Source organism: Phaseolus vulgaris, chromosome 7, assembly GCF_000499845.2.
Source record: "Phaseolus vulgaris cultivar G19833 chromosome 7, P. vulgaris v2.0, whole genome shotgun sequence".
In the NCBI taxonomy this organism is placed as follows: domain Eukaryota; kingdom Viridiplantae; phylum Streptophyta; class Magnoliopsida; order Fabales; family Fabaceae; genus Phaseolus; species Phaseolus vulgaris.
The window spans coordinates 38,275,263-38,289,068 of record NC_023753.2 but is presented as its reverse complement, the minus strand read 5'-3'; the positions used below and the strand labels follow the sequence as shown (position 1 = coordinate 38,289,068).

Here is a 13,806-nt window from a genome sequence, read left to right as displayed (position 1 = left end):
TACATAAGTCCTCAAGCTCGAAATACATGAATGAGGTGTAGGTGGATCGATTTGGTGGATGAACGAGTTCTTGTATTTGTCGAGTTTCAACTTGAGTAATTAGTTGCAAGGTTATATTTTTTACAATAATCTTTTAAAGGTCAAAACTTTGCAACCTTATCATGGAGTTAGGTTTTATTTAGTTAATATGTATATAGTATTTTCACTTTTACTATATGATAGGTGGTATGTCTAGGGTTATTTACATACACATTTATGAGATGTTTTCACCTTTAATGATGCATTATTTCTTTTTTACAAGACAATTACGTCATTTAGGGTTTACCTTGTCATGTCATGTTGCTCTAGAATTCGAAGTTTTGAGTGTCTCATCATCTTTGTGTATCTTATATTCAAACATCACTCCTACTTACATTGCTCCAACCTCTTCCAAAAACAAACTCTCGTTCTCGATAGATCTCAAGATTTGTTTTAGTATGCTCGATAGTCTCACATTATTTAAGAGTTGAGATCAATAGGTAATTTAAATACATTTTTCTTTAACAGTTTGAAATATTTTTTAAGAAGAAAATTATGATAGAACTTTAAATTCCAAAATAAATAATACCTTGAATATAATTATTGAACTTGGAAATAATAATAATTTAAAAACAATTAATCCATATTTTATTTATAAAACAATTAATCCATATTTCACAAGTAACACAAAACTAAGAAAAATATTTTTCTTTCCCATTGGTTTTTAAGTTGGTTATATACTATAGATATAGTTATATATATATATTGAATTTTAGTAGTATATAGTAATATATACCCACAAATATGTAAGTAGTTCATGTATTATTTATATAAATAAATATATACTTATCCCGTTAGTATGAATAGATTAAACGTGGAAAATACAATTCACCTTATTTAGTAAGGTTTTTAATTACAAAACTGGCCTTGTGAGGTTTTATTTAAAGAACTCAAATTCATTCTAATATGAAATAGGTGATTATTTTCATTTGAAAAATCTATACTTTCTAAATATATAAAATAAAAATTATTTGATTTTTTTAACGATTTATTTTTAGGTTTAAAATAAAATATTAACATGATAAATAATTAAACTTAATACATAAACCTGATCAAAATTTTAATTTATAAAGAAAAATTAATGTTTAAAATTTGGTGTTAGGATTATATCACTTATCTATAAACCTTTATCCATTTTTAACTTTTTAAAAATATATAAATGGTTTGAAAACTCTATAGAAAACAATGTTCTCTAGTTTTGCAAAACTACTGCTTGTAACAAAAATGTAATAAATTGTTTTTTTTTTGTCAAAACAATTATTAGAGTAGGTATAATGAATATTTATGAAGAGATGTGACATTCTAATTCAAAGATCTTTTATTGAATTTTAATTCCAACAGGTCCACAAAATTTGCATTTATTTTATAATTGAATTTCTACACAATACATAAACTCTTACTTCCTTATATTTATTACTTTCATATATTTTAATAATTTTATTATTATCCAAATTAACGTGTTTACATGCATTGGCTATTGATTTTATTCATTAATTAAATTAGTGTTTAGCATTAAATAATTTTTTAAATGAACATGTGGAAGTCTTAAATTTAAATCTTTTACATTAATGATATACATTGGGAAAGAAGAATTCACATGAAGTTGTCAGAATTTTTCTTTTATAACGTCTTCTTTCTTCATTATATATTCTGTAACAATTTTAAGAAAAAAAATAACAGTAGTATTTATAAGCAGTTTTATATATTAAAATATTTTATATTTATTATGAAGTTTAATAAAACTAATTTAATTTAAATATATACGTTATTGTAAAAGATAAAATAGCATTAATTAATTAATTAACTATTTTTTGTATTTTTTGTTTTTTAATGTACTAACAACTAACTTTAATAATAAAAATAATTAATTATTATATTAATTACTTATAAATTAAAACGTTTAAAATAGTTTTTATTGTTAATAAAAATTTATCAATTAATTATTTAATATAATAAATTTTTAGTTTATAAAATAATATTTAACTTAATTAATATAATAATTAATTATTTTTTATTTTATAATTAGTTTTATTCCATAATTTATATTTTCTTATGTATTCTCTCACCAAATATTCAACATGATTTTCTTTACTACAAAATAGTGTGATCATTTTTTGGCACAGTGTGTTCATTATTTGTCATTTTTTGTCACAGTGTGTTCATTATTTGTCACAGTGTTCATTATTTGGAAAGGAAGGAAAAAAATATTGTGATTCAAAAAGAAAAAAATTCCATAAAAACTTGTTCCAAAAAGGAATAGTATTTCAAGTTTTATCTCAACACAAATATATCATATATTTCTTATAAAAGATTAATACATATTAATGAAAATAATTGTTCTGAGAATGATTTTCTCTATTATCAAATATCAACAATTAGTTTTAATATTGAATATTTTTAACTCAACATTCATGGTACGTTCTCTTTTATTTTAATTTTTTAAGATACTAATAAATATTAATATTTAACTTATTTTAATCTACCTAACCTTTTTTAAATATCTACATTTAAATTCTTAATTATTATTTTACTGACATTTTCAACTAAATACATATTATATCTTTTATTTTTATTTTAAAAAATCATTAAAAATGAATACATATTAATCTTTAATTTATTTTAATGTAAAAAGAAATGCACAAATTATATACTTACTGACATGAATAACCTCTTTTTTATGATTTTTAATAGAATCAGATATGAACATCAAATATTAAATCATGATATGGAATAAAAAATATATAATTTTTTTCCTTTTAAAATCCTATAAATACCATACAACAGTTAAAAGTAAGCATGATTATGCACTGTTAATGTAAAATATTATACTTTACTGTGGTGGATATAAATTTTAAAATAATTGGCAAAATAAAAGTAAAAAATATTATGAATGGTGATTTGTGATTAATATAAAAAAATATTTACATTTTTAGCTTATATATTATTATTTTATGTTTTTCAAAATTTTATAATAAATATAGGTGTATTTTAAATCAATGCATTACAATTAAATAACCAATAAATATTTAATTAATTATTAAAACAATAAATTTAAAAATCTTAAATTATCATTTATTGCTTATAAATGATTTTATATCATCATTTAATTATAAGTAAAAACATTTCAACTCTCATTTATTTTATATCATGATTTATTTTGATACTTAATAACTTTTACAGGACTATAAAAACTACTATTTATAATTTAATTATGATAACAAATGTTTGAGAGATTCATATTCTAAATAAGATATTACCATAAAATTAAATGATAATATAAATTAAAATATATTTAATATTCAAGTAACACTTAACTAGTTGCATAAATGTATATTAAAAAAGTATATACATAATAATATAACATGAGATTACATCAATAACTTCCATCAATAAAACTTCATCAATAATTTGATATAAAAAATATTTTCTTCAATCGAAAAGAAATTATTATGAAAAAAAAAATCAAAATTAATTTTATTTATTTTTTATGATAATATAAAACGGAACCTTTGTGTGTGTTTTGATTATTTAAAATATACGGAGTTGAAACTAAAATAAATAAATAAAATGTTATCTAGCATGTATATACAAAATTTTGAAAATGTAAAAGAATTTATATAACTAGTCAATAGAATCAAATTAATATGAGAAAAATATTTATGTGAACCAAAATACAATTAGTATAGAAAATATCATTAACGATGGTTAAAAAGATCATATAAAGATAGTTTCCGAATCGTTGTTATAAAATTATATTAACGACATGTGGAAAAATCTTGATGTCAACGTCGGTTGCAGTTGCGGTTGCTAGTGGCACTATGGGCGAAGAGTGAATGGAAGATGACGCGCGAAGGATGCAAACGCACACGGTGGTTGGAGACACAAGACCACGCGGGGTGGGCACGATCACGAGGAGCAACGACATGGCGTGGTGGGCCCTGTTGCGAGTCACAGCGGCACGGTGAGCGCAATCATGGTCGGTGGTTTGGCAAGCGCGAAAGTTGTGGCATGGTGGGCTTTGTCATGGGGTGCAATTTTGCGGCAGGCATAGTCTCAGTCACAGTGGTTTGACAAGCGCAAAAGGTATGGTGTGGTAGAGCTAGCGATCGCAATGGCGCAACGGGAAAGAGTGGAAGATGAAAGGAGAGGAAGGCAATGAAGAGTAAAGGAGTAAAGAAGATTGAAGGGGCGAAAGGAGACACAATGAAGAGTGAAGAAGTGAAGAAGACTGAAGTCGCAAATTGAAGACGAGGAGTGCAAGTGCGGGAGTTGAAAAATGAACAAATTAACAACGATTCAATCTAGAACCGTCATTAAAAATTCATAAATAGACATATAATGACAGTTCATGCTTGAGTCGTCGTTAAAAACACTAAATAATTACAGTTTGTACTAGTTTACTAAAAAAAAATAGGAATAGGATATTATTTTATACATTAATTTTGTTAACGAAATGAATTATCAATCATATAACAGATATAACAATAAAAAAAAAGTAAGTGAATTATTTTACATTCTTGGCATGACTAAAATAGATATAAAAACTAAAGATGTATTGAATATTTTAGAATAAAGCAATTGAAAAAGAAATAAGGAAGTCCCACCTATTTTCATAGGAGTGATATTGTGATTTGGAGAATGAAGGGTTATCTTGATCCTAATAAAATAATGAAGCAATTCCACTTATTTTTTTAATCAAACTAATTTCATATTATCATAAGAAAATATAGATATTTAGTGTCCGTTAAAATTTTACAATTTTTAACATTTTTTAAAAGATTAATCTTTTATATCGTATTAGAATCAGTGCAGTCAACTTTAATAATATCACAATTTCATTAATATATTAATATATTAAAGATTTTTTTTAGAGTGGACGTTACTTCCTCTTTTTATTCTAATCTCACTCTTAACAATAATCACTATTAGAAAAATCAAAATGATGGTTTCGACTTGTTTATAGTTTTTACATGAAGAAGAACGTTAAACAAAGAAACAAATAATATATACAAGCACACGATAAAGATGTGATGAAGATGAATAAAAAGTCTGAAAACTAGAAAAACTTGAGAAGGTGATTTTTGCTTTCAAGAATAGTGAGGTTATAATTAAAGAGAGTGCTAATTAATGGGGTAATTACTGGTTCTAATTAAACAAATGATAATAGGTTATATATCCCCAGAAAAATCTCAAAATATTTTGCCATTTTTTGCAACTTCTAAAGCTTTTAAACAAAAATTATTTCTCCAACATATTACTATATATCGAAAGGTGAAGCAATATACAATAGATTTGCTTCTATTTACATAGAATACAAGTGTGTATTCACTTTCCAACGGTTACTTTTTTATACATCAAAATTAGGTAAATTATGTTTTTCGTAATGTAAAATAGAAAAATTAATGAAAAATATCCACAAAAAAAAAAAAACTTTTTGACTTCATAGAAAATATAGTTTAGTTCATATTGAAATCCATTGGTGAAGCTTCACTAGATTTGCATGATGAGAGAATTGATAGCGAAAAGAATAATTATCATAAAGATTATATAGTATAGATTAAAAATGGCTTAAATTTAGATAAGTTGGTATTTATTCCTTTGACTTATTATTTTATTATTCTAATTAACAACTTAAGCCCATAAACTTATTTTAGTTTAGGCCTATTAACCTTGTTAGGGTAGAGTTTGTTGATAAAACCTAACAAGTTTTTAAATAAATTTTTATGTCTAACGCGTCATTTAAGAAAAGGCAACAAAAGCAAAAAAAAATCCTATATTTGGAATAGGTTTAACTTAAATCAATTAAAAAAATTAACTAAAACTAGTGATAAATAATCTTCAAAACTACAAAGACTCTATCAATTAATAATTGTTACAAGTATTTTAAATATCAAGTCTAAATTAGAGTGAATATATTAAGTCATTTATGAATATATATATATATATTAATTTTTCCTATAATTAAACACAAAATACAAAATGTTTGTCCAAGCAAAAAAAAAAATTGTTTAGAATACAATTATCACTCTAAAAATAAGGATATGAAATGGTGATTATCCTTGCTTTTAAAGACTAAATTTTACTATGAAGAATTTCTAGAAAACACTCACACTCTATGTTGTCATGAAGTTGAACTTTTATAAAGCACTTAGAACAACTTTATTTTGTATGAAGTTGTTTCTATTTATAGACTTCACAAAAAGAAAAGTTATTCCAAGTGTCTTGTCCTCTATGCAAAGTCTTTTTAAAATGTATTTGACTAAATGTTCACTAAAATTACTTTCTTTGCACTAATAATAACATAAAAATAGTATACAAAGTCATATTAAGAAATACATGCATCAGGATCTTGTTTGGAGAGCGTGAACATTCTTTCTTAGGATAAAACAATCATGCATGTAGAATGCGTCTAAAAATGTTACATTTGAACGTCACCTTATAAAGTTATAAGTATCTTGGTGTTGTAGATTGCATCTAACTCACCTTAAAACTAACCTGCATGATAAATTACATCTAGCACATCTTAAACTCATCTATTCATGGTCGATAGCATCTAGCATATCTTCAAACTCGTTAGGTCTTGTTAACTTGCGTCTAATGTTTATTTAGAAGTCATGTAAAACTTTAATTAGATTTCGTCTAGTAATTTTGTCAGAGACATTTATCTAGTATTGTCACATAAATTTTTATCTATTGTTTCACAGTAACAAACTTTGTTAGATAATCAAAATTTTGTATTATTTGTTATGATCAAAATCATTTTATAGCTTTAGACGAGATACTCAAATATAAACTTACATATGATCATGAATTAATCCCTTATGTATTAACACATTCCACGAGAAAAAATTTCCTACATACTTAAATACAAAGAATTTCTAGCTTTTTACAAAAAATATGCTTTTTAATTTCTTCTTCACACTTTTTTTTCCTTCCTCTAGTTTTCTTTCCTTTGTTAGCCTTTTTTCTATTTCTTTTTTCTCTCTTTCCTTGGTCATATTCATTATAAAGACGTCTTTAGGTGTATTTCCTTTATTTTTTAAATTAAATAATATAAGAAAAATGTGTTACCCTTAAATAATAAAATTTTCCTTTTTTCCATATTGATCAATAAAAACTTGATTATTTAGACCCACACATAGTAATGAATTCTTGATATCTTTTCTAAGAATCTTCATTTGTTAATCTTTGTACCTTTGATTTTTTTTGTCAAAGGAAAATAGTGTGGTCTCCTTCATGCATTATGATCACAATACTATGTTTCCAATTGTACAAGAGATCAAGAAGACAAAATCAACATTGGTTTAGTCTTAGTATAACCTCTAGAGCAGTAAAAGTGGATTATGATTAGCATAAAAACTTGATTAGTCTCCAAGACTTAATTAGGTGTGGCTATAGTGTTAGCATTAGGGTTTTGTTCAGAACCAGCTGGTTTAGAATTGAGAAGTGGTTGGAGAGCTTTGACAACAATTGTCATGTTTGGCCTGAAATCAGCTTCATATTGCACACAAAGTGCTGCAACTGCTGCTAACTACATTATCATATAAAAACATTTGTTAGAAATTTCATACTATATTGAACATTGAGAACATTGATTGAAGACAACTTAAACATTTCTTCGATAAGTTTATGCTTAATGAAAGCTAGAAACAAACTCTTTATTATTGGTTTAAATTTTTTGTAAACTACAAAATCGTGAAAACAAATTCACAAAATCATGAAAAATATTCATTAAACAAGAAGTATGGCCTACAAATTTTAATAACTTTAGTCAATAATAAAATCATATTAGTGGAATGATGATATAATTACTTAACTTATTTTAATAGTTTCTTCTAGAAATGTATTAAAGGCCAAATAAAGAGAGAGAGAAAAAACTAACCTTAGCAATTGCCTTGGGTGGGTATTCATTATTTAGTTTAGGATCCACACATTGTTTCACTTTGTCCTCACTCAATCTTGGAGTTGCCTGTAATAGTTGGGAATAACATCACTATAAAAATATTTTATATTTTTTTTTATCAGCAATAAATAAATATAATTAAACGAAATACTTTAACAGCATCTCAATTTTTATACATTAAAAGTCTAATCCAGCCTATCCAAATGAACTTCTATTTGACAATACAAGGCATATCTATTTCAAACAGTCCTATAAGAAAACTCAAAGTCTTTAAGAAAAAATAAATTAGAGATATGTTCATCAAAAAGAGATGATATATTGACAACCTGCTCCACTGTACAACCTCTAATTGATTATATAAAAAATGATATTTTTGTTATTTAATATAAAAATTAAAAATTTAGAGAGAAAAAAGGTTGTATAATGGAACAAGATTGTCAATGTATCATTTTTCATTCATCAAATATGATGAGGAATAAGACTTACCCAAGTTACAAGACTTTGTTGCCCTTTAGGCATTGTATGGTCGACAGGCTTTCTTCCTGTTAAAAGCTCCAAAAGAACAACCCCAAAACTATATACATCACTTTTTTGGGTTATTTGTCCTGTCATTGCATACCTGAAAGTGAAAATAATTTATAACATTGAACATGCATGACTTCACATAATTATATCTTCTATAAAAACTAAAGACTTAAGAAGAGTAGAAGCATACTCTGGAGCATGATAACCAAATGTTCCTAAGACTCTTGTTGAGTGTAGTCGAGCTGCAGTGTCAGAAGATTGGTTTGACAAGTTGAAATCTGCAATCTTTGATTCATAATCATTAAAGAGTAAGACATTGCTAGATCTAACATCGCGATGAACTATAGCAGGTTGACACTTTTCATGAAGAAACTCGAGTCCTTTTGCTGCACCAAATGCAATTTTTACTCTTTGGCTCCAATTTAAAACTGGACCAGGTTCAGCACCTTGCACCCCTTTTCTTCCTACAACACCAAAATCATAGTGTTTGGTTAAAGTAGAGAAATTTTTGCTCAATACTAATATACAAAACTCATTCATTAGTGTTGTTTGGCCTACCATGTAATATGTCGTGCAAAGAACCCAAACTCGCACGTTGATAAACCAAAATTCTGTTGTTTTCCTCTAAACAATATCCCAACAACTCCACAAAGTGGTCATTTTTCAATCTTGAAACAATTGATAACTGCATGATGTAAACTATGAAAATTTACTATCCAAAACAATGCCTTGGTGAATTTCAAAATGTTGAATCAGAAAAGGCCTACTTGTGCTGCAAAATCAGAGTCAGGTTCTGGAGAAGAACTAGTATCCAACTTCTTGATTGCAACATCCATGTCATCACTCATCTTTGCATAATAAACCCTTCCATAAGAACCTTCTCCTATCAAAGCATTTGTACCAAAGTTGTCTGTTAACTGATTTAACTTATCCAATGAAATAGCAGGTATCTCAATTGGCAATTCTTTCTTTGGAGCACCACTTTTCACAATGTTTCCCCTTGGCTCTCCTCTATCTCCTCCTATATTCAAAGAGAATAATAACTTACTATAATGCAAATTAGGATATTATTTCATCAAGATAAATAGTAATTAAACAATTAAGTTACTAAATTATAACATTATAGTTTATTTCAAGACAAAATGTGCAAAACAACTTCTTCTGGTACCGCCAATATATATAGTTTTACATCATTTAAGAGTCGAGACCAATAACAGTTTAAATAATTCATTCTCCTTTAACCCACAGAGGAGTCTTTTAAGAACAAAATCGTGATGGAGCACCAACCTCAAAGCGATCAATACCTCGGATGCGGTGATTAACCCTAACGATATTATCTCTCCGACTTGTGGTCAAAACACAACTAATGAATATGTCATCCATTTACATCATACATAAATATTTTTTGTTTGTTTTCGAAGGTAAAACAATAAGAAGAAAGACATTGATGTATATGGTGAATAGAATAAAGGGTGTACTAAGTGTGCTACCTCCACCACCATATGCATTGCCTTTTTCAAGTGATGTATTGTATTGGTTTGCAGGTGGAAAGCCAAAATCCTCTTCAGCACCTCCGCAACACGACATAGCTTAAAATAGTCTAGCAAAAACAAATTGTTATCAATAAGTCATTGAAATTAAAATTATATGAAGTTATTCTAATGCCCGGATTTTCATTTTCCAAATACTTTATTAACACTAGTGTTAAAGAAGAAAGTTTGTCTTTGAAATTCAAATTCAAGCCAACCACAATTTACTAGTATCATAAACTAATATGACAAAATGGCATAGCCCCTCATATTTAAGATCCAAGAAGAATAAAAAATTTGGTTTCATAAATGAAAAAGAAAAATATTGTTGTTTAACAATTTCAAATATAACCATTTTGATATGTTCATTTATGGTTTCTTTTATATTTTGAGAACTAAATTCAAGATTCATGTTCTGATCATAACATTGAGATATAACAGTGTAAATGAAAATACAGAGATCGTCAATTATTAAGAAGATGAGAGAAAATAAAAGGTAAAGATGAAGAAATTATATTGTTATAGATCAAGTTTTTCATTGTGGCATTACACAAACAACCATGCATAAAAACATAAACAAAACTAAAATCTACATAAGAAAACAAGATAAAGAAAATATGCCTCAAAGGTATTACCTCTGACTTGTTCTTGAACAAGCCAGAATTTTCAAGGAGACAATCTATGTTAATGATGAAAACTAAAGGATTATAAAGAAAAAAATATGTACAATAATTGATAAGGTTGGTGAAAAGAAGAAGAAGAAGAAGAAAACATAATTTGTTGTTTTTCTTCTAACTTCTTCCAAATCAAATGAATCTCTACTCTGAACAAAAAGGACATGTTGGTATGTGTCCCGAAATAAACGGTTCTTAACCAAAAAAACCATAACTTAAACTAAGTGTTATCTTAACATTAACCTTCCGAAGTTTGTGTATATACCACCACGATGCACATAGTTCGTTTGTTACTATTTTAATGCACAACTTTATGATTTGTTCCCTGTCACACCACACATTAAAGGGTGATATTTTCATTTTCATGCAACATGACAATACTACATATTTCTTATATAGATTTAAAACTATGATTTGTAATCATTCGTTTTATCAATGTTTTCTTTTTAGATCAAGTCAAGGATGATGTTAAAAACAAGAAAAGAAAAAAATATTTATAAATATCTCTTTTTTATTTAGTAGATATTTATTTATTTTAATAATATATATATAATTTATTTTATGAGTTTTTGGTGAATGTATACGTACTATATTTTCTAAAAGTGAAATCAAAGATTGTAAATTGGTTAAAATAAAAGGTTCAAAAAAATATTTATAATTGTTGAAGAAATAAGCATTACAAGTTATATATTATAATCCAATAATCATAGATAAATTTATTGACAAAATCCATTGAGATAACATGATTAGAGTCAATCACCACATTCAATACATTTGTTTGCTTTGGAACTCCATCACAATTTTGTTCTTTTTAAAAAAAAATCTCAAAACAAATACCGTAAAAAAGGTGTATTTAAAAGAGAACATTCAGTTCAAAAACTTTATAAAAAATATTAAAAAGTTTAGAAAAATAACTTTTATAAATAAATTATTGAATAGTTACAATTATTATTTACATACTTAATAATCATTTAAATCATTTGGTTTTGTATGTTGAAAAATACCGAGAAAATAATATTCACTTACAATAGTAGACATTAACTATCTACATATCCACAAAATTCAAATATCCTCAAAAACTGATGAATATCAGTTAATGAGATATTTTAACAAGTACAAAAGACTATAAATATAATTTGAAGGAGTATTAATATAATGTTAAAACTTTTATATTCATTTAATCACTCATATATACAAGTTTTTACTGACTTAAACAAGTAAGAATCTTGTACAAGTGATTCATCATTCAGTTTTTATTGTCAAATTCAACAATCCTTCAACGAATACTTATAAAATCTATATAAAAAAATTAGAAAATACTGGAGATTGAAATAAGAAAATTAACTTCTGTTTAAAATTTTAATAAATTGAAAAGTGAGAGAAAAAATAAAGAAATAAATCATAAAAAGTATTAATGGTCACTAATTTGAATTATCTCGGCTTATTAAAAACATGAGTGGAACTTTTGGGTATATGGACAACAAATTGTGATATTCTCGATTTACTAATAATACCATGATTATGGTGTAACAACCATTTTGTTTTATGGGTTCAGTCTCAAGGCCCATAAAGTTAAAAGTTAATGTCGATATGGGTTCATTCCCAAGGCCCATAAGCTAAAATTAATGTGGGAGCCTCTTTAAAGAGGCAATTTCTTTATCCACCTCCATATTTTATTTTTTGAACCTCCATAATATTTTCAATTTCAAAATTACCCTTAAGTAAAAGGTACGAGATTTTTTTTTTCATTTTTAAATTGTATAATCCGTAGACCTTTAAATTCTTAATTCTAGAATTTAAAATGTACTTTTTGAATTCAAAAATACCTTTTAAATTATAAAATTTAAAATAATACAAAATTGTATTCTTCATTCTAAAGTTCAGAATGTATGAATTCAAAAAAAAATTGAGTGTCAATAAAAAATAAAAAAAAATTGTCATCTTATCGTATTCTATGGAAGTGCATGAAGAAAACATTGAGGTACAGAAAGAAATTGCCCTTCAAAAAACTCGTCAATCATTTCAAAGGAAATAGAATGACACTTATGGTTTCTTCCTGCACCTCCATATGTTTTTCTGACACCCTATACACAACATGAAAATACATTTTTTAACCTTCTTGTGTCACCCCCATAAAGTAGTTTCTGGATGATGTAATCTAGACACACATTTGAAAAAAGATTTCTGAATTATGTAATCTGGAAGCTAGAAAAGACTTTCGGATTACATAATCCAAAAATTAATCATGTATCTGAAAAAAAAGCTTTCGAATTATGTAATCCAAAAGCTAATTGCAAATTTGAAAAAAGACTTCTATTACATAATCCGGAATATTACATAGGGTTATGTTTAGAAATATGAAAATGTATGGAGGTGGAGAAGAATATATGGAGGTGCAGGAAGAAACAGCCGACATATTAAATAACCCAGAAAAAAGCTTTCTAATAATTTTGTGCAACATAAAATTAATAGTTATTATAATTTTAATATGAAATAAAAATATATATGCACAAGAAAGGGTAACTGTCTGTATAACAACTTTTGGAAATATTTTTTAACATTAGAATTATAATAAAAAAACTTATTTTAAGTTCAACAACAAAAATAATATTATAAATTTAAGACTTTCTTTTCTTCTTTTTTTTTTCTCGAATTTTTTCTTCTCTGCTCAAGTTTTTCCTCTTCTATCATCTCTCTAATTTTTAGAAGTCAGTTCTCATCTTTTTATTCATTAAATTACACTAATGAAATGATGACTAAGTGAAGATCACTTATTATAATATTTTTTTTAAATAACTCCCTTTTGACTTTATAAATCTCTCTCTTTATCTTGCTTGGTTTTCATTTTCATGTGAAAGTTATGAGGTGTATAGTGTGATAATTGATTATGGTTTCATATTGGTATTAAAATGATAACCTATGTTTATGTATGTGGTGATCTGATAAGGGTTTTTGTACAACTTTGTTGAATAAATACATTGTGTTTTCTAAAGATAATTGATTATCCTTATGCCATAACCGATAATAGGTGTATTTTCTAGAGTATAAGATATTATCCTTTGTCAATAATCAATTATAGCTCCAAGTTAATATTAAA

General features: G+C 26.0%; 1 protein-coding gene across 1 annotated transcript; it reads right to left on the bottom strand.

Annotated features, from left to right (window-relative positions):
- Positions 1-7,147: 7,147 nt before the first annotated feature.
- On the bottom strand, positions 7,148-10,878 carry LOC137830658 (probable protein kinase At2g41970). The gene is made up of 8 exons (XM_068638118.1): positions 10,671-10,878; positions 9,997-10,106; positions 9,274-9,527; positions 9,065-9,191; positions 8,697-8,970; positions 8,468-8,600; positions 7,961-8,047; positions 7,148-7,609 (listed from the first exon to the last, which is right to left on the bottom strand). Exons 2-8 carry the CDS (start codon positions 10,091-10,093, stop codon positions 7,457-7,459), a joined length of 1,125 nt encoding a protein of 374 aa, XP_068494219.1. The 5' UTR covers positions 10,094-10,106; positions 10,671-10,878; the 3' UTR covers positions 7,148-7,456.
- Between the last annotated feature and the right edge of the window lie 2,928 nt (positions 10,879-13,806).

Bases quoted from the DNA above. Each gene is read 5' to 3' on its own strand.
- LOC137830658 (XM_068638118.1), bottom strand. From the start codon at position 10,093: ATGTCGTGTTGCGGAGGTGCTGAAGAGGATTTTGGCTTTCCACCTGCA. The intron at 8,601-8,696 runs GTATGCTTCTAC...TTTCACTTTCAG, and splicing joins TTTGGTTATCATGCTCCAGA to GTATGCAATGACAGGACAAA. The intron at 8,048-8,467 runs GTAAGTCTTATT...CAACTATTACAG, and splicing joins AACAAAGTCTTGTAACTTGG to GCAACTCCAAGATTGAGTGA.